This window comes from Neomonachus schauinslandi, chromosome X, assembly GCF_002201575.2.
Source record: "Neomonachus schauinslandi chromosome X, ASM220157v2, whole genome shotgun sequence".
Lineage (NCBI taxonomy): Eukaryota > Metazoa > Chordata > Mammalia > Carnivora > Phocidae > Neomonachus > Neomonachus schauinslandi.
This window is the reverse complement of record NC_058419.1, coordinates 40,025,369-40,048,133: the sequence shown is the minus strand read 5'-3', so window position 1 is coordinate 40,048,133 and position 22,765 is coordinate 40,025,369. Positions and strand designations below refer to the sequence as shown.

Below are 22,765 nucleotides of genomic sequence, written 5' to 3'. Positions count from 1 at the left end.
ACAGCGCTTACCACCAGTTGACATATTATATATTGTCTTTGTTTACACATTTCTTGTTTGAGACCGTAACCTCCATGAGAGCAGGGGTTTTGGACTGATTGCTATCATTCTCAGTGCCCGGAACAGGACTGGGGACATTAAAAGTATTCAATAAATATTTTTTGAATGAACGAATTCCTTGGGTGCCAATACTTTCTAATCCCTTCAATGCCTAGAACACTGCTTTTTAAGATTTATTTATTTATTTTAGAGAGACAGAGAAGGATTGAGAGTGGCGGGGAGGGGCAGAGGGAGAGAATCTTTAAGCAGACTCACTGCTTAACACAGAGTCCAACTGGGGCCTGGATCCCAGGGCCCCTGAGATCATGACCTGAGCCGCAACCAAGAGTCGGACCCTTAACTGACTGAGCCACCCAGGTGCCCCCACACCTCTTTGTACGCAACAAAGCACTCAGTAAATATTTGATGAATGAACTAGGATGGATATTCTGCCTTAATATTCTGCCTTGCTGTTTGCTTCCTTCTCCAAGTACCCCTAGACACCTGGGCCTACATTAGATTTCTGAACTCGTAAAAGTATGACAAAGGGTCAGAAGGAGAGGTCCTCCATGGACACTGCTGAACATGGCAATGAGAGAAACACAGGATGCTGCTTTGAGTATTTTCTGCCTATGCCACTTGGACAAATCCCTTCCCATCTCTGGGTCTTAGTTTCACCATATGTAAGATGAAGCTAGGAGCCTGGATGATTTCTGAAGTCCCTTCTATTTTTACAGCTTGTAGTTATGGTGCTTATAACTAAAATTGTATGATTCTAAAATTGTATGATTTTTCTCTTCTAACCTGTGCTTGGAATATGCTCAATGAAAATGTGGTGGAGGGAAGAAGGCTCTCTTTGGTCCCATTAGCCCATGTATCATTATAAAAATAATAAAACATGGTGTAAAAGGCCTCATGAGCAACATGTTGACATGACGCCGAGGCTCACATGAGGCAGAAAGACCAAAAACTAGGTTTCCTGATTCCTTCGGGGCTCTTAATCTGGAGTCCCATACATATACTATATTTTCTCTCCTTTCCAAGGGGTAGATAAATTAGACCTTTATTGCCAGGGTATTTTGGAAAATCCACACTCCTTCACTTGTTTGAACACACTTGGTCCCATCGTCCAAAACAAAACACAACTTTCTCTTGCCGTGGCTCTGGATGATGGAGGTGGCGGGCGCTCAGTCCCTTTCCCCTCGCGACTCGTCTTCCAGGCAAAGGCAACGCTGCACAGTCGCAAAGGGCAAACACGCCCTCTGGACGCACCCGTGCCACGGGTGTCTCTCGGTGATGTCAACGTGCTTTAAATCAGCCCTGCCCTATGAAGAGATAAAAATCACGTTCAGAAACATGCAAACTCCCGTTCAGAAATCTCCCCTTCATTCTGACAAACTGGCTGCCATCGCGCTAAACAGATTTTCTTAAAAGGAACGGCAAACCAGAGCCAGACTTACTTGGGGTGCTCAAGGGTTGGGGAAAAAGCGTGTCTGGTCTCCCGCTTGCGGGAAAGAGCTGGCACGACGCGCCACCAACATCCCTCCACCACCCCGCAGTAGAGCGCGCTTCGCCTGGGCGCTCGGGAGCCGGCTCGCCCCGACCGCCTAGCTTCAGGGGGCGGCGCCGCGCCTTAGCCTCGCCCTTTTCATGGCCTCCAGCCAATACCTGAGACAAGCGGGGGCAGGCCGAGCTGCGGCGAGAAACCCGCCCCTCGCTCCCGCTCAGCTAATCGCGGCGGCGGGGTGTGGCCCTGCCTGCTGGCCCCGCCTCCCCGGCGCGGGGCAATTTAGAGCCGCACGCCGGGCGGGAATGCAAGATGGCGGAGTAGCAACGCGAAGCGGTCAGCACCGAGTCTCTTGGCCGACTTCGGGTCCCGTCTCGGCAGCCGCAGTGATCGCTGAGCGGAGAGTGCCTAGGGTAGTGAGCCAAGATGCCGAATATTAAAATCTTCAGCGGCAGCTCCCACCAGGACTTATCCCAGAAAATTGCTGACCGCCTGGGCCTGGAGCTAGGCAAGGTGGTGACTAAGAAATTCAGCAATCAAGAGACCTGGTAAGGGCGAAGTCGGGACCCCGACCGGCCTCACCTGCCGGGGCGGCGGGGGGCGACGCTGGGGCGACAGAGGGTAGGGGGATGGGGCCGCCGCGTGAGTTGTGTGCGACCCGGGTTGCGGGGGGGGGGCGGGGGAAGGGGAAGGGGCAGCTCTGTGGCGAGCGTGCCCCGCGGGTTGTTTCCGTTATGTTACCTCTCGCGGGAGGGTCACGTTCATTCTCACCGTGCGGTGGGGTGGAGTCAAGATGGAGCAGGAGGCGAAGCTGCTGGGTTTGAAGGCAAGGGCTGGAGGACCCAAGACGGGGATAGCGGCTGCCTAGAGCGACGGAAAGGGAAAGACGCTTAGCCTCAGCCAAGGGGACACGTGGCTTTGTCGCTTCGCTGTGGAGCCATCCAGACAGGACTGGGTTCACTTTAACTCTTGGACCAGCTTGCTTGGGAGAACCTTACTGCGGCGTACTGAGCCCTCCTGGTGTTTCTCTTAGAGTCTTAAGAAGCAGCTTTTCAATTCGAAATGGTGTCGGTCGGGTTTTTGTAATGAGGGAAACTGACATTATGTACTGAGGGCGCCAAAATTATTACTAAGGACTTCCGTTGGATTGGCAGGCGTTGGCTTTTCATATCTTCAGCATCACGTCTTTAGAAGTGGAGCCGTACTGAAGTTAAATCTAGCTGCTCAGATAAAGTGATGCATCAACTCTGCATCCTGATTGCCAGCATCTCAGCTTGAGCCATCCAGACAATTTTAGGGAACCTTCGTTCTGGCATCCTTGACCTTCCCCAGTGCAGCTACTGGTCCAGATGATACAGAAACCTGTTTTTCAGTTAGCAGAGTCTATCCTGAACTTGTCCACTTTTCTTAGCCCGCGTGGGGAATTTAGGAAACAGTTTTATTATCCCCGAGTATTAAGATAATGGAGGAAAGATGAGTGGAAGACCGGAATTGCATAGTGCATCGCAGCTCGAATTTTTTTCATTGCCTTGCTAATTAAACTTGCTCCCTCCCCCCACTTCCAACTTCCTCCTGCACTTTGGGGGCCATCTTAGAGATAAACTTACTTACCTGATCCTTCCACCTGAATGTAGAATCTAACGGTTCTGATATTCATACCTGGTGTTTCTTTGCCCTGTCAATCAAATCAGGGCGGTGCCCACAATCTCACAGGTGCAGTCATCTGTTAAGGGGAAAGTTTACACCAAACCTAGTGGATCAGTTAAATTAGATAAGGTTACTTTCAACATTTTTTCCTAGAAGCCTTTCCTTTTTTTCTTTCCTTAAACTTACTACCGAAGTGTAAATCCCCTATCCTTCCTAGACCTGCTGATAAAAGCATTCATGTGTAGTGGACAGCTTCCTTCTGGATACTTGCTTATGGGGCCGCTGGTTGTGATGCAGATGATAGTGCAAACCAGGCAATGGCTTAGTCAGAAGAGGCTGGCCAAGCTGCTGTCTTTGGCTGTGACCACACCATAGTGACACCATAATAAGACAGTCCAGGATCAGACTTGGCCAGTGGCAGTATAGGCAGGGGCCAAGAATGATTTTCTTTTAGAGGGGTTTTTCCGACCCCCTTAGAGAACTGCGGTTATTAAATCATTTTCCTAGGCTTCTAGGAAAAATACAAAGACCTTATTTTTCTTTGTGTTAACCCTTCACCCTCTGCCTAAAGCAATACCATAGAACCTGAAGCTATATTGGGAGACAGGGAGGGTGAGAACAATTTAGTGTTCTGACTGATCTGAATTCATCAGCAATCCCAATCTACTTCAGAGATCAGGCTGGTTTCATTTTTAAACAGCTGGACAATAGCATGCTTGGAAACCCTGGTTAAGATTAAGCCCAACATGGAAAATTGCTGACTGGTTTGGTTTCCCTGTTTCAGGCTTAATCATTAGCTTTTTGGTTCCTGAGATGGTCTGAAATCTTCATTGAACATAATGGAATATGTTACCTGTGGAGCTTCCCCCTCTCTGCGCTGCCCCCCCCCCACCTTTGGCTCTTCTGCACTGTAGAAATGTTAACTGCTGCCCTGTGTGACTCCTGGGCTCTTAAGGACATGGACTGAGCAGCTCAGTGGGTACTCTGGGTCATCAGAGGGAGAACTACAGAGCCCAGCCTCAAATGAGACAGTTTTGCTGTCTGTACAATTTGCCAGAATCTCAGGGGTTGGTGCCCTCTGGAGAAGAGTGGCTTTTCTTCTCAAGTCAAGATCATCCATTGCTGTCCAGTTATTTAGGAAACATACATACATATATACATGTAGGTGGGTGTATCACACACACAGAGAGAAGAGAGATTAGAAGTTCATGCTCTGGAATCAGAGAACCTGCATGTGAAGTCTTTGCTTTTCTTTGCCCCAGTAATCTCATCTGTAAAGTAATATCTACCCATGGAATTATTGTGAAGATGAAATGAGATAGGAGTAAAGGAAAACACTGTCCCACACAATAAATGCACAGTGAATGTTGGTAAGAAGTGGTGGTGATGATATTGCAGAAAATGTGGAAAATACAGAAGAGGACAAGGGGAAAAAAGACACCCCAAATAGTCTCACCATCCACGGTTGACTGTTCACGTTTTAATTTATGACCTTCCAGATATTTGTTTGTGTTTAAGTACTTTTTCAAAAATGTAAGATGTTTGGGGGCGCCTGGGTGGCTCAGTCGTTAAGCGTCTGCCTTCGGCTCAGGTCATGATCCCAGGGTTCTGGGATCGAGCCCCACATCGGGCTCTCTGCTCAGTGGGGAGCCTGCTTCTCCCTCTCCCACTCCCCCTGCTTGTGTTCCCTCTCTCGCTGTGTTTCTCTCTGTCAAATAAATAAATAAAATCTTTAAAAAAAAAAAAAATGTAAGATGTTTGGGGTGCCTGAGTGGCTCAGTCAGTTAAGCATCCTACTCTTGGTTTTTTCTCAGGCCATGATCTCACAGTTGTGTGATCGAGCCCTGCATCGGGCTCTGTGCTCAGTGAGGAGTCTGCTTCAGATTCTGTCCCTCTCCCTTACTCTCTCTCTCTCTCTCTCTCTCAAATAAATAAATAAATAAAATCTTTTTAAAAATGTGAGGTATTTATAGCTTTCATCACTTAGCAATATTTTTTGAATAATTTCTCCCCTTAATATTTTAGTCTACATGGTTTTAAATAGCTGTAGAGTCTTGTCTTACCGTTTTACTATGATTTTAGATAACCAAGTCCCTGCTATTAGATATTTCCCATTTTTGACTAATGCTTTTATATGAAAACTTTGAACATAAATCTTTGACCATTTTTGATGATTTCCTTAGGACAAATCCCTAGAAGGGGAATTACTAGGTTAAGGGGTATGCACCATTGTTCAGGCATTTGGTTGGCAGATTAGTTTCTAAAAGAGTTGACCCAATTTCTGTTCTCATCAGCAATAACGGTACTTAATAGTGATTAATGTATAGTGAGTACTTAAGATGTGCTAGTTCCTATGTTAAGTACTTTATCCATTTTTAATCCCCTCAACACTACTGAGAAGTTACTATCCCCATTTTATGGATGAAGGAACTAAGATTCAGAAGTTAAGTAATTTGCCCAGCTCTAGGTATTACTGTTTAAATTTTTGCTGATGCAGTATTTCATCTGGCTTTTAAATTTTTAGTATATTCAAAAGTTGTTTTTTTTTTTTTCTTATTCTCTTCAATAGCGGTAAGTACCTTTGGTTTATTTCGTTACTCTGGATAGGATGAGAGGGGGAAGACTAACTTTGGTTGCCTAGGATTTTCCTAAGAACCATATCCCCCGGTTAGTTAATCCCTTGCATTTTGCACATGCCAATGTCTCCGTCTAAATTCTTGAGATTTTCTTAAGAATACTACCTGCCTATTAGATTTCGCTTTATTTCCTTTTGTGTAGCCTTATGGATGCCCTTATGCCTGATGCTAAAGGAAAGGAATGGAGAAGCTAGTTTTCTCATTGGATGGACATGGCCAGTCTGCCCTCACTAGAAGATTGGGAGAATGATTGGCCCAAAGCCAGTTGAGGAACACGCCATTAGCTAGAAGGAGAGAACATGGAGTGTTACCCTTTAAATTGCTAAACCAGGTTTTTCCACCTGATAGATTACATTAAGAGCAAACAGGTTTTAGGCACAGCTCTTCTACCGTCAGTCACTGCCTAATTTATCATCTCTGACTTAGAGGAAACCATAAGAAAAATATTAAGATTTCTTGAACTGTTTCTTGACCAAGCTGTATAATCTGAGTGTAGTTTGCAGGCTTTTTAGGCTTTATGAAAGTCTGTATACTATACTACTACTGGAGGGAAGGATTGATCTTAATCAGTGAGATCAGTTATGTACAGTAAAATAAGGCAATGTCCTAGTTTACTCGCACCCCTTTATTTTGATTATTTATTTGAGAGCGGCTGCACAAGAGTGCGCAAGTGGGCAGAGGGGCAGAGGGAGAAAATTCTTCAAGCAGACTCCCCGCGGAGTGTGGAGCCCTGATGGAGGGCTCAATCTCACAACCCATGAGACCATGACCTGAGCCGAAACCAAGAGTTGGGTGTTCAACCTGTCTGAGCCACCAAGGGGCCCCTGCACCACTTTATTTGGGATATAGTTTAATAAAGAAAATTTTCAAGTTATTAGATACACGCCTGGTCATAATACCTTTCCGTGCTTGAGGGAAAATTTTAATCCTCAGTTTGGCTTTGGGGAGTGGTTGAACTGCTGCGTGACTGTCATCAGGTGATAACAATAACAGGAAGATGTTACTAGTGATCGTGTAGGGTGGTGAGCTGGTGCTTTTGTAAAAATTATTTTTCAGACCTTCTATGATATTAGACTATAATTTCTAAAAGAATCACCTCTACTAAAGTATTGTATTTAGCAAATGATCCCTGATGTTTAGTTGGCAGTGATAATTTAATTTTATAATTAATATCTGCTTTCAAGAAAGGATTTTAAGTGTGTTTCATGATAGTCACACGTACAAAAGGTTCATTAAATGCATCAGAAACCTTCTAAAACAAAGGACTATTGTAATCGTGCCAAGAATTTGGCATAAAGTGATTACTGAAGGTCAGTTGTTAATTTAACTGTATCCCTTGGCTTCCTGGCAGCCAAAGGGATAAAGGCATATGCAGTGGATTATGTAGTTTTGTGGGGTTTTTTTCGTAAAACTCTTTAGACACCTCCAGGCACAAAATTCTAAGAATTTTATGGGTGGGATCCTTAAATAATGATATTGAGTAACATAAGGAACAATGTAAGCAATTTTGTGGGTAATTTTTTTTTTTTTTAAGATTTATTTATTCCAGGGCGCCTGGGTGGCTCAGTTGGTTAAGCGACTGCCTTCGGCTCAGGTCATGATCCTGGAGTCCCGGGATCAAGTCCCACATCAGGCTCCCTGCTCAGCAGGGAGTCTGCTTCTCCCTCTGACCCTCCTCCCTCTCATGTTCTCTGTCTCTCATTCTCTCTCTCGCAAAAACAAAAAAATAAAAAAAAAAAAAAAAAAAAAAAAGATTTATTTATTCCAGAGAGAGTGAGTGAGTGCAAGAGAGCCAGCGGGGAGAGAGGGGTGGCAGAGGAAGAGAGAATCTCAAGCAGACTCCCTGCTGAGCATGGAGCCCAACACAGGGCTCGATCCCAGGGCCCCAAGATCCGAGACCAGAGCTGAAGAGTCGGCGGCTTAACCAGCTGAGCCACCCAGGCGCCCCTTGTGAGTATTTTTTATAGAGACTCTGGTAGTCCAGGCATTTGTAAAGAGAGATAAGCCATCATGGTCTAAGGATGTTGCTTTCTGGTCTTACTTGAAAATAAGAAAGCTTTGAAATAGAGAATTAGCCCTTCTGTTAATGCTATCTTGGATCAGTTGCTAAACTGCTGTTCCCTAGCTCCTAATCAAACAACCTGGTTCTGGTTGAGTGAACGTCTGGACTGCAGATGATATTCTGTGCTCTTGACTGAAATAAGAGCCACAGGCCTCCCATATCAGATGTAGAGGATACCGTTGACTTCATTGGAAATCGGTGTGCCTGACTTTGGTTCTACCCCTGGGAAATGGAGATCTTAGTCGAGGAAATGATGAGGTATGGGGCTCTTACCCCAGTTTTGAAGTTGCTCAGATATTTGAAGTACCTGGTCAAGACCCCAGAGTTGTGCACCATAAAACATAGAAAGGGCTCTTGTAGCCTGGAACTTGTCAAAGGGTGGGCATTGTGAGTAAAGGAGATCTGAGAAGTCCCTTTAAACACCACTGCCTCTTACTTGGGCCTGCCCCAGTGAGTACATTGCGGAACATAGTCTCCTCCAGGAGGTGTTACTCAGCCTTGTCTGCTTGTGGTTTTTAGTTTTTTAATAATATATTTTATTTATCCCAGCATATCCAAAAATAGGATAGTTTTAACACATAAGTGACAGTAAAATTGAGATGTTTTTCCTTTTATTTATACCATCCTCACAAAAGAGTGTGTATTTTATGCTTCTAGCACATTTCAATTCAGTTACTCAGACACACTAATCACATTTCAAGTGCTTGATAACCACACAAGTCCAGTGACTCCCAGATTGGACGGTGCCATTCTAGGACCTACACTTTGGAAAACATGGAAGTTGCTCTCCCAGAAAGCCCTCCCTGGCTCCCTCCTGCTTGTCCATTTGAAATTTGAAGAATATCTTCAGAAAGCAGATTCGGCATTGGCATAGTTAACATTGCGGACAGAGTCCATTGCTTTTTAAGGCTGATCCCGGTGATTAATAGATGTCAGTTCACAGGGCACCTAGGTTGGTCAGTCGGTGAAGGGTCTGCCTTTGGCTCAGGTCATGATCTCAGGGTCCAGGGATCGAGCTCCACATCGGGCTCCCTGCTCAGTGGGGAGTCTGCTTCTCCCTCTACACCTCCCCCCACTCATTCTCTCTCTCTCTCTCTCTCTCTCTCTAATAAGATCTTAAAAAAACAGATGTCAGTTAAGCTAAACCAGGGTCCACAAAATTGCTGTATTGTTCATTAGGTTGTCTCTGTATCAAGATTTCAGGATCCTGCCATAAAATTCTTCGTAGCTATCCCCATTGTGGTGGGCCCAACAGGTTGTAGTTCTACCCAAAATGAAATCTCTGCCAGCTGAGTATCTGTGAAAAGGATCTGAGCAGATTTATCAAAATCTTTTAAAGAAACATGTTGGACCCACTTGCCTCTAGTGCGAAGTGAGTTACTTTGTGAGGGATGATAGAAGCCAGTCTTCTAAATCTTCTCAATAACACACCTGCAGAAGGTTTGCATTCCGACTCAAGTGAGTGGATCCCCAAGTGAGTGGATCCCAAGAGGCAGCCTAATCCTGAGGGAGTATTTATTCATTCACTGTTTGTGTCACACTGGCCCTGGCTGGCTGGGGATACAGAAGAGCGCGACAGATCTGGTCCCCGCCTTCATGGAGCTTGCATTCTAAGGGAAGAGATGACCATAAACAAGTGGGTAAAAATATAAAGCAATAACAAGTTTTGGTAAGTGTTGTGGAGGTAGTAATTGGGGAGGGTCACTTTATTGTGGAACATTTCAAACAAACGGAAGTAGAGAGAATAGTATAATGGTCTCCCCCAGTGTACCCATCACCCACCCAGATTAGCAGTTATTAATTATTGGCTTAATCTTGTTTCATCTGTTAATTCCCCCTTCCACACAACCCCCCACAATTATTTTGAAATAAACCTAGATATTATATCATATCACCCATATGTATTTCAGTAACCATGATACCATTTTCTTGCCTAAATAATTTAACAGCAGTCTCAATATCAAACCCAGCTAGTGTTCCAAATTTCCCTGTCTCATAAATATGGGGGGGGGGGGTTTGCCTGAATCGGTATGCAGATGAAGCCCATATGGTGCAATTGGTTGATTTTTTTTAAGATTTTTTATTTATTCATTTGAGAGCAAGCAAGAGCATGAGCAGTGAGCAGCGGGGAGGAGGGAGAGGGAGAAGCAAATTCCCCACTGAGCAGGGAGCTAGTCGACGGTTGACACAGGGCTCGATCCCAGGACTCCTGAATCATGACCTGAGCCGAAGGCAGATGCTTAACCAACTGAGCCACCCAGGCGCCCAGGTTGATTTTTTTTAAGTCAATTTAATCTTTTGGTTCTCAGGGAAGTCACTTTTTTAAATTAAGATAATCAGAGGAGATATTTTGATTGAAGACCTGAGAAATAAATGAGCTAGTCACAGAAGGAACATTCCAGGTAGTGGGACCAAGGGCAGGGCAATGACATGATGAAGGACAGATTCAGGGAACGTAGAGGAAGACAGACCGGGTGACTGATGCATAGTAACCTAGGGAGAAAATACTTGGAGATGAGCTATTTCTCAAATCAAAAAAGTCAGAGTTTTCCAGATTCCCTCACCATATTACATAGTTTCTCAGAATGTAATCCAACTGGATGACGCTCTTTGACTTCATACAGAAATGTCTTTGTTTCTAGTTACACTTTTATTTTTTGTTGTTGTTGTTGTTGTTTTTAAGATTTTATTTATTTATTTGAGAGAGAGAGAATGAGAGAGAGCACATGAGAGGGGGGAGGGTCAGAGGGAGAAGCAGACTCCCTGCCGAGCAGGGAGCCTGATGCGGGACTCGATCCAGGGACTCCAGGATCATGACCTGAGCCGAAGGCAGTCGCTTAACCAACTGAGCCACCCAGGCGCCCTCTAGTTACACTTTTATGACCTCTGCTTTCATGGAGGGCTGCAGTAATGGTTTACCCAGGTCCACACAAAGTATAATAATGCCCTCTGTCATTAAAACCAAATTTCAAGGGTGTTGTAGATTCACATGTAATTGTAGGAAATGATACCGAGAAATCCTGTGTACCCATTTCCCAGTTTTCCCAATGCTCCCAACCAGAGTTCTCCCAAACTATAGTTTTCTTGCAAAACTAGTGTAATGCAAGAGGCACGATATGGCCCGTCGTGCAGTCAAGATACTAAACCATCCTGTCACCACAAGGCTCCTTCCTGTTGTAACCACACCCACACTTCTCGCTCTGTGTAGTTTCCTTAGCTTGCCTTTGTCTGGTTTGGGTGTCTCGCTGATGCTGGCCTTGTAAAATGTAAAATGCATTGGAACATATCCCCGCCTCGTCTCTGTTCTGGAAAAGATGGTGCACAATTGGTGTTCATTCCTCAAGTGTTTGGTAGAGCTCTCCAGTGAAGCTGTTTTCGGGTCAGTCTTCCTAGAGGCTTATCAGTTTTTTTCAAAATTTTTTCCAGTTTATTTACTTAAGTAATTTCTACACCCAACATGGGGCTCAAACCCACAACGCCATGATCAAGAGCCGCTGAGCCAGCCAGGTGCCCCGAGGCTTACCAGTTTTTTCACTCCCCTCACCCCAAGAGCCAGCTTTGTGTTTCATTGGTTTATCGCTATTGTTTTCCTGTTTTCGGTTTCACTGACTTCTGCTCTTACGGTTATTTTCTTCTGCTTACTTTGGGTTTATTTTGCCCATTTTCTACTTTATCAGTGTAGGAACTGAGATTATTGGTACTGATTTTTTTTTGCCTTTTTTTAAGGTTATTTATTTATTTATTTATTTGAGATAGCGAGAGCATGAGCAGGAGGGAGGGGCAGAGGGAGAAGGAGACCAGACTCCCCGCTGAGCAGAGAGCCCCCCGGGATCCAGGATCCCCGGGATCATGACCTGAGCCAAAGGCAGACACTTAACCAATAAGGCATCCCTTATTGATATTGATTATTGAGAAAACAATGCACTTTTAATATAAGGATCCCTAGTATAAAATACTTCTTGAATTCGGTGCCTGAAGGCTTATCTCCAGATATCCCTAACTAATGTGTTTTCCTTGTCGTTCTGGCTACCAGGAATCTCAGCCTCCCTGTTCTCATTGGTTTCTGGCTTGATTTTTACCGTTTGCTCTTATTTTTCTTGCTTTACAATATAAACTAACCCCATTCTTTTTAAAATTAACTGTTACTTGGATTGGAAAGGGATAAATATTAAATTATTCTCTCCTATATCAGCTGCTTCTGGCAATGGAATTACCTCCTGTTGCAGTTTTCCTCTTGATCAGTAGGAGTTATCAACTATTCTGACCTACTCCGGATCGATACACACTACATACTGTACACACACATCCACAGATAACCCCCGCCTCCCCCGCAGGATTCATTCGGGAAGTGGTGTTGCTTTGAGGTGTCATGGAGGTTATGATTTTTTTAATCCTAAGTTATTCTTGGTAAGGATCCAAGCGTGGATACTAAAACTTTCATTTTATGGTAAAGTATAGCCCTACTCCATAATTAATTTCCTGTGGAATATTTTTTAAACAAGACTTACTAATTGGACAGAATACAGTTAGCATAAAAGGGAGGCAAGGACCACATCTGTTTTATTCTCCATGCATCTCTGACACTTAGCACAGTGACTGGCATATGAACATGGACTGTTTGTTGAGTGAAGTGCCAATATGGTAGATGTGCTGGCTTCCGTAGAAGCCTTCACTATAGAACAGTAGTGATTCATTCCGTACGTGATCCTTCTGCTTTTGTTCTATGTGAATTGTGACAGTCACAGATTTTGTATCAAATTTGCATTCACATGTCCTATTCCTATATCTAATGAGATACAGGCAGCCCGCTGAAATTATGTTCCAGTTACTTGTAAGTGTTTTAGCCAATCTTCATGCCACGTCACTTGTAAAAGTAGCTAATATTTCTATGGCACACTGGAGTAAACTGAGGCAGTAAACTGCTTCTGGTACAGGGGATCTCCCAAAGGGAGGGGACCAGCGTTCGCATGACCCCCACTAGTCTATAACCCGTGAACATAGGGAAGCTGTACTTTTTAGACCTTACTGTCCATAGAAATGTAGTGTAGTGCTTTAAATCACTTGTTTTCTTGTGGGGCCTGGGTGGCTCAGTTGGTTAAGTGTCTGCCTTCGCCTCAGGTCATGATCCCGGGGTCTGGAGTCTGGAATGGAGTCCCAGCTTCCTGCTGAGCAGGGAGTCAGCTTCTCCCTCTGCCCCCCCCCCCCCCCCCAGTGCTCTCTCACTCACTCTCAAATAAATAAATAAAATCTTAAAAAAAATTTTTTTTTTTAAATAAAATCTCTTGGTTTTTTTTCTGCTTTCCTTCCTTTCTCGTTGTAGTGTGGAGATTGGAGAAAGCGTACGTGGAGAGGATGTCTACATTGTTCAGAGTGGTTGTGGCGAAATCAATGACAATCTAATGGAGCTTTTGATCATGATTAATGCCTGCAAGATTGCCTCAGCCAGCCGGGTTACTGCAGTCATCCCATGCTTCCCTTATGCCCGACAGGATAAGAAGGATAAGGTGGGAGCAGAATCTCCTTTAAAAAACAAAAACAAAAACAAAAAACAAAAAAACTTTTTTTTTTTTAATCAGAAGCAGCACTTGCCCAAAGTCACAAAAATTCCTTAATCCTCAGACCCATATTTAGAGGGTATATTACTTTTTATTTTTTTTATCACGTTCTCGTAGGTATCAGCCAGTGTTCAAAAACAACTGACACGGGGTTGGTTTATATAAATCAACTCATTTGTAGTCTGTATTTGTTCTAATCATACATATGTGACTTTCAGTTAGCTCACTGTGACTTTTTAATTGTGTCAGTAGGACTAAGCACCAGCTACCATGGAGTAGAATATTTTTTAAACTCTGGTAGATCCTCTGGGACCCTCTTGGGGTTCCAACTGTGATCTCTTCATAAAACTTGAAGTCGGTTACATGAAGGCTTAGTCTCATTATAAACACACATCTCACCTCATTTATCTGGGATTTTAGAGGCCAAGGTAATATACATAAAACTTTGCAGGACTATTGTAATAATCGATGCTCAAATTTTGCATACAGTGTCTGGGAGAAGGCCAGATACTTTTATTCTGAGAGTACAGTGCTCCTCCAGAATATAAAGGCCTTTGCTACTTTATAGTACAGCCAGGTGTATTTGCTTGTTATTTAAAGAGGTTGAAGTTGCCGGGAGGTCGACCTCCAGATGAGTAGGTAAGTGGCATAATTTACAAAATAAACTATAATTTCCATTCTGTGATCTTTAAATTTCGACATGTTAGATGTCATACAGGTTTGAGTATGTGTTAAAAGAGATTTTAATAATTTTTGTGAAAAAGGTTTTTTTTAAGTCTGCCTAGTTTAAATCACTGAGCATTGCAACACTCAGGCTGAAACTATGTCATTAAGTTAAGAAAACAAAAGGTAGGAAGGTATTTTTCTCTTCTGAAAGCCGTATCCTGATTTGGAAAAGTGATTTTCCACTTACTATTCATGCTAGATTGTGATCTACTCACGGAGTCAACGGCCATGGCACTTTCTATGAATTTCCTGGCAGCACGGTGCCTTAAACATAGTAAGTGCACAATAAAGGAATGCTTCTCGAGCAAATGAATTGTTTCTCAAAATGGCATTTTGGTTTTTTTGTTCTTCTTTCCTCCCCCTCTATTTAGAGCCGGGCTCCAATCTCAGCCAAGCTGGTGGCAAATATGCTCTCTGTAGCAGGCGCGGATCATATTATCACCATGGACCTGCATGCTTCTCAGATTCAGGTATCTGGAAGCTAAATATTGGGCATTAGAAAGGGGTGGGAGAGGAGAGAGCTGATAATGCTGGAGACTGGAGAGAAGCAAAAACCTGTGCAACTACAGCTCAGATAAACTAGACGTTGACAGCACTGTAAGCACCCTCACTTTAAGCATAGTTCCTGATCTGAGTCTTTGGGGTGGTTGGATAAGGGAGGCAGTCTGGAATTCTGAGAAGAGCAGGGGCTTTGGGTTCAGACCTAGTCTGAATACTGGCTCTGACGCTCAGCAGCTTTGTAACTTTGGGCAGGTTATTTAACTGCTCTGAACACACACTGCATTGTTGTTGTGAGTGCAAAATTTATGGTAGAACGCGTGGCCCAGGACAGGTGCTCCATTAATAGGAACTGTTAGTGTCATCGTTGAGAGCCGCAGCTGTCGGAACCTACTTTGTAGCATAAACCCAGAGAAAGCGGAGCAGAATACTGCCTTATATTCTGTACTATTTAAAGGGGCTTTCACATCCTCGTTGGAGGCTTGTGGCAATCCAATGAGGTACCTGGGGTAGGTGATTCTACCCATTTTATAGAAGAGGAACAGATCTAATCTATAGCAGCTAGTATTAGAGTTACTCTCTGTGACCATTTATTATAAATACATTCCACTAGGTTTACGTATCAAAGCATGTCTAACTGGTTTAGCAGTTAGCTCTTGCTCCCTAACGAACCAGCCCAACATTTGGTGCCATAAGGCAGTATGACCTCACGGGTCTGCACACTGACTGGGCTGTTCTGGTATCAGCTGAACTTGGCCGTTCTTGCCAAGGGCTCACTCATGTTCCTGTGGTCAGTTGTGGGTTAGCCGAGGGCAGGCTTTGCCCCTCTCGGCTGGACTCCCTTGTGCCGCCCAGGTTTGAGGAAGGAGGAAGCCATTTTTAGTCTGCTCCAGCGGGCATGCCGTCTGATCAGTCAGAATGTTACAGGAAGGTATTCTTCGGGCAAGTTATTAGCCTCTTTGTATTGGTCATTTATAAATGGAAGTGCAGAAAAACAAAGCAAACGTGACTCAGCTTCTTTCTACAGGGCTTTTTTGATATCCCAGTGGACAATTTGTATGCAGAGCCAGCTGTGCTGAAGTGGATAAGGGAGAACATCTCTGAGTGGAGGAACTGTACGATTGTCTCACCTGATGCTGGTGGAGCGAAGAGGTATGGCCGGAATGCATATTATTCTCAAAGTACTGGGGAAATCTTTCAGACAGCTGTGTCAGAAAGTGATAGTTTTCTTTTTTTTTTTCAAGATTTTATTTATTTATTTTAGAGAGAGAGAGGGAGAGATAGCAAGAGAGAGCACAGGCAGGGGAGAGAGGGAGAAGCAGGCTCCTTGCTGAGCAGAGAGCCCGACCTGGGGCTCGATCCCAGGACCCTGGGATCATGACCTGAGCCGAAGGCAGACGCTTAACTGACTGAGCCCCTCCAGGCGCCCCAGAAAGTGATATTTTTCTAGCAGGTGACAGTTTTTAAGTACGGCTGACCCTTGAACAACATGGGGGTTTGGGGCATCGGCCCCCCCCCCCCCCATGCAGTCAAAAATCCACATAGAACTTTTGACCACACCAAAACTTTACTACTGGTAGCCAACTGTTAACTGGAAGCATTCCCAATAACATAAACAGCCGATTAACCATGTTGTATTTTATGTGTATTAAATACTATATTACAAGAAAGCAAGCTAGAGAAAAAAATGTTGCTGAGAAAATACATTCACAGTACTATACTGCATCAGGAAAAAATCGGCTCATAAGTGGACCTGCACGGTTCACACCCGTGTCTTCCAAGGGTCAGCTCTACTTCAGAATGGGTGGAACCGGGACACGGGCTGGACATAGTTTTACTAACCCTCTTTTACTGGCCTGAGTCACTGTCTGAAAGGCAGGACAGCACAGAGGGGGCCCTTAAGTAGCTACCGTGTTGTAGGCTTGACTGAAACCCATGAGTCACGGGGCACCGCAGAGCTAGCCACACCGCTGTGAAGTGATCCGGAACGGTGGGAAATTTGGAGTTCTAATGAATGGCACCCGCTTTCGAACTAGATGCTATTAGCGGACAAGTAGGCCTTTTCCACACCTCGTGATGCCAGTGGTTAGACCGTCTTCATTCTGGCATTAAGATATTAAGCAGGAAGGAAAATAAAGTGGAGTAACTTTATTTAAAACCAGGACCTTAACACTTTAAACAAACTGATTGCCAAGGATTGCCAGTTTCAGTGCTTTACAGCTCACGTGGTGCAGACTAAGAGCTCTTGATTTCCTTAGTGGATCACTCATTAGTAATGCATTCAAAAGGATGACACATGTTCTTCTTGTTGTGGAAATAGAATGAAGAGGCTACAAAACACAGATGATTAGGAAAAGCTAATTCAGATCTTTCTAAAGGCCATTCAGATCTTCAAAGACTGTTTCTCAACAACCTCATTATTTCAGTAACTTCAACAGAACGGCTAAGCTGAGAACTTGGGTTCCGTTATCCAGCCAGATGCATGGCTTTGTGAGTCCCACGTAATCGCTAGTTATCATCTGTAAAAGCAGCCAAGCCTAAAAAGCATCTCCCTAATGGTAGTTGCCAAACTTGTCTTAACTTGTTGGCCAGTGTTTTCCCATCTTGCCATGGGACTTAGAAAATAGTGTTTGAAATAAATAATCAAGCAAGATTTTCTTTCCAAATTTGGGTACAGGAAAACTGCCTTCAGTAGGTGACTTATGGCTTCGTTACTATTTTGTGTGTGTGTTGATAATTTTCTTAACAGCGGTAGAGTATTTTCAGAGTGAGTGGCTGTTATCACTTCTGTCTTGGCAGGGTTTTCGGAGTAAGTGGAGATCCCTGTGTGCTGGTGACTTGCACAGAGTTCTCCCCTCAAAGGTATAGGGAGTGACTTCCCAGCCCTTCTGCTTTGTCGGTCATTGAGTTTGTTGGCCGTCGAGTCTGGACGGTGGGGGACGCTTGAGCTAATTGGATCGTGCGTTTGTCTTGGATTAAGTAAATGTTCCAAGCAGATGGGTTATTCTTGACGTCCTCTGCCCACACCGTAGTCATGGAGAGGAGAGCACAGGGTGTGGTTCATCTAGGTCAGGGTACATGAGCCGTCCAGGTTGTGGTTTGGATCTTCTGTGTTCTCTATGACAGGGTCATACGTTCTCGCCTGTCTGGCACAACCTCCGTCACGTGACCATAGTCACAGCGCAAACCGGGCATAATGCTCTGGTTGGATCAGTGCTGCATTTAAAAAAACAAGACCCAAAGCACAGGCTTCTTCATGCACGGGGAGGACGGCTCAGCGGAGCAGGGGCCTACACATCATTTACACTGAGCAGCACGCTGTCGTTTACACTGAGTCGATTTCTGGTTGAGTGAGTTATACGGGACTTGGTCATCAGAGATCGGTCTTCCCGTCCCACCTTCTAGTTCAGTTTGTATTACTGTGTAATAGCAAAATGAGACTGACTTTTTGACTTGGAGATACTTCGGGCTGTGCGGCCAGATGTCCAGTTTTCCTGGTTAATTGGTATAACTTTCTTTCTAGCGCTCCTAAAAGGAACTTCCAAGCTTGGTGTCCAGGTACAGTTGACATTGACAGTTGATGGAGCACTGAGGGGAGTGTGGTGAGAGCACAGGCATTCTGACTCCTCTCCCGCCAGGTTCAGGTTCACTTCTCACAACATCCGCATGTCAAATTGGGCCAATCTGTGCACTCGCGGCCTTAGTTAATGACGTCTTCTCTCTCTCCCCCTTCTGCTGCCAATCTCTTAAATGAACGTGCCTTCGCATCCTACTGCTTCCTGGGACTGGTGAGGCATCTGGCTATCCCCCGCTCGCTGTAAACCAGAATTAATTATAATCGAAGTCTGACTAATACGCTCATAAACTGCTCTCAGGATATGGAGGCATTAGTCTGTAAAACCCACTCTGTGCTGTTGGCCTCTGAGAAGTCAATCAATGAGAGCTGTTTTCTTCTAGCCCTGGGAACAGTTTGGTTTCAAAGAGTGCTCCCCCCCCCCCCCCCCCCCGCCGGAAAGCAAGCCCATGGTTTAGTCCCTGTCTTTCGTCCTTAGGTTTTAACTGCGAACACCCTGTTTTGCAGAGTGACCTCCATTGCGGACCGGTTGAACGTGGACTTCGCTCTGATTCACAAAGAGCGGAAGAAGGCCAACGAAGTAGACCGCATGGTGCTGGTGGGAGACGTGAAGGACCGGGTGGCCATCCTGGTGGACGATATGGCTGACACGTGTGGCACAATCTGCCACGCGGCCGACAAGTGAGTGTGGAGAGGTGGGGCCGGTGGTTAGAAGGGGAACACAGCTAGCTGCTGTCTCAGTGCCTTACGCCTACGGATTCTTTGTGCAAGTAAGTCGAGCGGGCTGGTAACTAGCTTTGGGAGTTTTTATCACCCAAGGCTTTTGAATTGCAGTATGCAAACATTGATGGATATTTTCTTTTTTCCCCCAGATCTCCTGAGTTTTATTATGCTAAACCATATAGAGCATAAAATTTGCCGTTTTGACTAGTAGGTATACGATTCAGTGGCATTAGGTACATTGGCAGTGCCATGCGACGGTCACCACTGTATTTATTTCCAAAATGTTTTGACCACTCTGAATACTCGACTTTTGTTAGTTTTTAAAAACAAATTAAAGTAGAAATGTATGGGCCTGAAAAGACAGGAATTGGTCCTTCACACGGATTTGAATTGTGTGATTCCACTTAAGCATTTTTTTTTTTTTATAAATACAGTGTGGTGTACTATAAACATATTTTCCTTATGATTTTCTTTGTCTTTTTTTAAGATTTTATTTATTTGAGAGAGAGAGAGAGCACAAGCAGGGGGAACGGCAGGCAGAGGGAGACGGAGAAGCAGGCTCCCTGCTAAGCAGAGAGCCCAATGCAGGGCTCGATCCCAGGACCCTGGGATCATGACCTGAGCCGAAGGCAGACGCTTCACCGACTGAGCCACCCAGGTGCCCCCTTGGCTGCACTAAATTGTGCCTTCACTCTGTTCGCTCTGCTGCTAGTCACCAGTCTCTTATTACCTCCCCAGTCCATATCTCTCATTGCCTCCCCACTTGCTAATCTGTCTAAAACTAAGGCTAGAGCCCATCACTCCTCTCCTTGAAAACCTTAAGTGGCTCCTCGTTGCTATAGTCCACACCACTGTGGAGAGCCTTGTTTCTCCTAATTTTTTCTTAACCTCGGGGTATCTGCCATGCACAGGGCCTGGCATATAATAGGGGCTAAGAAAGTATTTGTGGGCTGAGCAATTCCTGATTGGGATCCTGGAGTATACACTGATAAAACTCATTTCGTCCTTTATGATTAAGTTAACCCTAACTGCTGTAACAGCTCAGCTCCCCAAAATGTCAGTTCGTTACCATGATAGTTTCTTGTTCCTGGCTTACTCCAGTGCAGGTATCCCTCTTTCGGTTTTGTGGTGCTGCATCTTTAACATACGGCTTCCAAGATTACCTTGGAAGACATTTCCAGTTTGGCCAGCCAGAAAGGGAAAACAAGAGCATAGAGAATCACCCATGGAAGATTCTTCTAAGCCCAGCCAGTGGTATACATTGCATGTGCCCACATTCTGATGGCTAGAATTCAGTCACATGGCCACTCCTAACTTTGCAAGGGAGGCTGGGAAATGTAGTCCAGCTGTGTGCCCAGGAAAAAAAAAAAAAAGACGATGGATTTTGTTGAGCATAGCAGTCTGTGCCAGTTTTACTACGTTAATCCAAACCTATTCAGGTAAGTTCTTGGTCCAATTATCTCTCTTTGCTGTGAACTGAATCGTGGTCCCCTAAGGTTCATACGTTGGAAGTCCTACCCTTCCAGTGATGATATTTGGAGACGGGGCCTTTGGGGGAAGTACCTAGGTTTAGATGAGGTCGTTGGCGGGGGACCCTCATGATGGGAATAGTGCCCTTGTAAGAAGAGACACCGAGAGCTGGTTCCCCCATGCGTAGGCGCGCGCAGAGGTCATGTGAGCGCACAGGGAGATGGCCAAGAGAAGAGGCCTCAGGGTGACTGCTACCTTGTCACCACCTTGATCTTGGGGGTCCCAGCTTCCAGAACTGAGAGAGCAAGTCTTTAAGGCACCCAGGCTGATGGATACATTCCTGCCCCCCAACTCAGGTCCCCTAGTGACAAGTGAGAGTAATCCAGAGCAACTCTGCGTTTTCCTCTAGACTTCTCTCAGCTGGAGCCACCAGAGTTTATGCAATCTTGACTCATGGAATCTTTTCTGGCCCGGCCATTTCCCGCATTAACAACGCATGCTTTGAAGCAGTAGTAGTCACCAATACCATACCTCAGGAGGATAAGATGAAGCATTGCTCCAAAATACAGGTGAGGAGGAGATTCTTGCAAAAGAAGACTCTGCGAAGTATTTTCAGGAAGTGGTTGCCTATGGCGAGTTAGGGGTCTGGATTCTGAAGATGTCCTCCTTTGCTCTTAAAGGGCTGAGTCTGTCATTAGGATCTGTGACCCAAAAGTTAAAAAAAAAAAAATCACATGTAAAAATTCTGATTGCGAGGTGAACCTCTGGAGGACAGAGCATCAGGACTACAGCATTTCAGCAGACGCTCTCAGTGATTGTGATACACACTCACATTTGCAAGTCCATGCTTTACACTTGAGTGTGTGTCACTCTGAACTGTTGGCCCCCAGCAGACACAGTGGGAAACCTTTAAACGGGGGGTACACCCCTCAGAACTTCAGTGTCTCTCAGAGCATGCTCTGGAAACAGCCCAAGTTAGTTACCTAAGGTTCTCGTTAAAATGCAGGTTCCTTTGCTCCACCCGAGACCTACAAAACCAGGAGGTCCTGGGACCCCTCCTTTAATTCCCCCAAGTAATTAGACACCAACATTCAGGGGCTGTTGGCGCTAAAAGAACAAGGCCTTGCCTCATTAAAAATGTGTACAGTAATCCCTTAGCTTTCTGGAATTCATATGGAGAAGTGGAGCACCGATGTCCCTCTTAAGGATTTGGTTTTTCAGCTGAAGCATTCCCTTTTTTTCACTGCTGAGGATCTGTAAGTGTCGGCGCACCACCGTGTTGGTGAGTCTGAGTCAGGGGTGTTCCTCCTTGAGCACTTTGGCCCTTTCCTAAGTGGTTATGTTAAAAAATGCTATGCAGAAGGTAGCTGGGGGTGGCTCACGAGGGGACACAGCCTAGTGCAGCAGCCTTAAGGGGAAGGCGCCTCGTCAGGCTGCTCACCAGGGTTGGCATCTGTCTGTGTGCTACTAACCTGATGCTCCTCTTGGCTCCACTAGGTGATCGACATCTCCATGATCCTGGCAGAAGCCATCAGGAGAACTCACAACGGGGAGTCCGTTTCCTACCTGTTCAGCCACGTCCCTTTATAATAGAGTAACTGCTGAGGCTTTTTACGAAGAAAGTGAACCCCGCCCCCTTGTTTTCCCTTGGTATTTGATGACAACTTGCGCAGAAGGCCCAGCTTGCCTCTGGCGAAGCCTTCTCCACCCCTCATCGGGTATATTAGCATTTCTCCTAAATGTAGAGAAAGACGGATTGAGATGAACTGCTGAGCTGCGCACAGCAAGAATTCAGGCTTTGGAGGGTGTTGTGTCGGGGTGTGAATGTGCGGGGGGGGGGGGGGGGGGGGGGGGAAGCGCAGACTACTTTGCATGTGAATACTTCAGGGTTTCCTTGGTTCAGAACTACTGGCCACAAAGCCACCCCAGTTCCCCCCCTCCACCCCCAACCTGTGACAGGCTCTCAAAAGTCTCTGCGAAATGACAGCAAGAACCCTAGGCCACCCCAGCCCAGCTCAGGCCACCGAGTCCTGTAAAGCTGCAGCTCTCTGGAGGGGGTGGGGGTACCCGGGATGGGGGGGAGGCAGCACACAGGGCAGTGAATGCTTCTTGGGAGGAAAAAGCCTGATCCTTCACCCCCTGCTTGGGGATTGTGTCACTGGGATTCTCCTTTGTACCCGTTCCTTTCCATTTGGCTTGACCTTCAGCCATCTTGCCCTTCCCCTGGCCAGATGTCCTCTGGGGTGCAAGTGTTCCTCGTACCAGTCTTCTGGAAAGCAAAGTCGCTTCCTGCTACGTCATCTCTTCACACTGACACAGGATTATTTT

General features: G+C 45.3%; 1 protein-coding gene across 2 annotated transcripts; it reads left to right on the top strand.

The window, feature by feature from the left end:
- Positions 1-1,804: 1,804 nt before the first annotated feature.
- On the top strand, positions 1,805-22,249 carry PRPS1 (phosphoribosyl pyrophosphate synthetase 1). 2 transcript variants are annotated; one of them, XM_021678229.1, is made up of 7 exons: positions 1,805-2,094; positions 13,212-13,395; positions 14,544-14,642; positions 15,698-15,822; positions 18,752-18,925; positions 20,847-21,006; positions 21,935-22,249. In XM_021678229.1, exons 1-7 carry the CDS (start codon positions 1,973-1,975, stop codon positions 22,025-22,027), a joined length of 957 nt encoding a protein of 318 aa, XP_021533904.1. In that variant the 5' UTR covers positions 1,805-1,972; the 3' UTR covers positions 22,028-22,249. The 2 variants fall into 2 exon arrangements, with proteins under 2 accessions (XP_021533904.1, XP_044767441.1); XM_044911506.1 differs by having other exon boundaries at positions 1,849-2,094; positions 13,212-13,402; positions 14,542-14,642.
- The last annotated feature ends 516 nt before the right edge of the window (positions 22,250-22,765 follow it).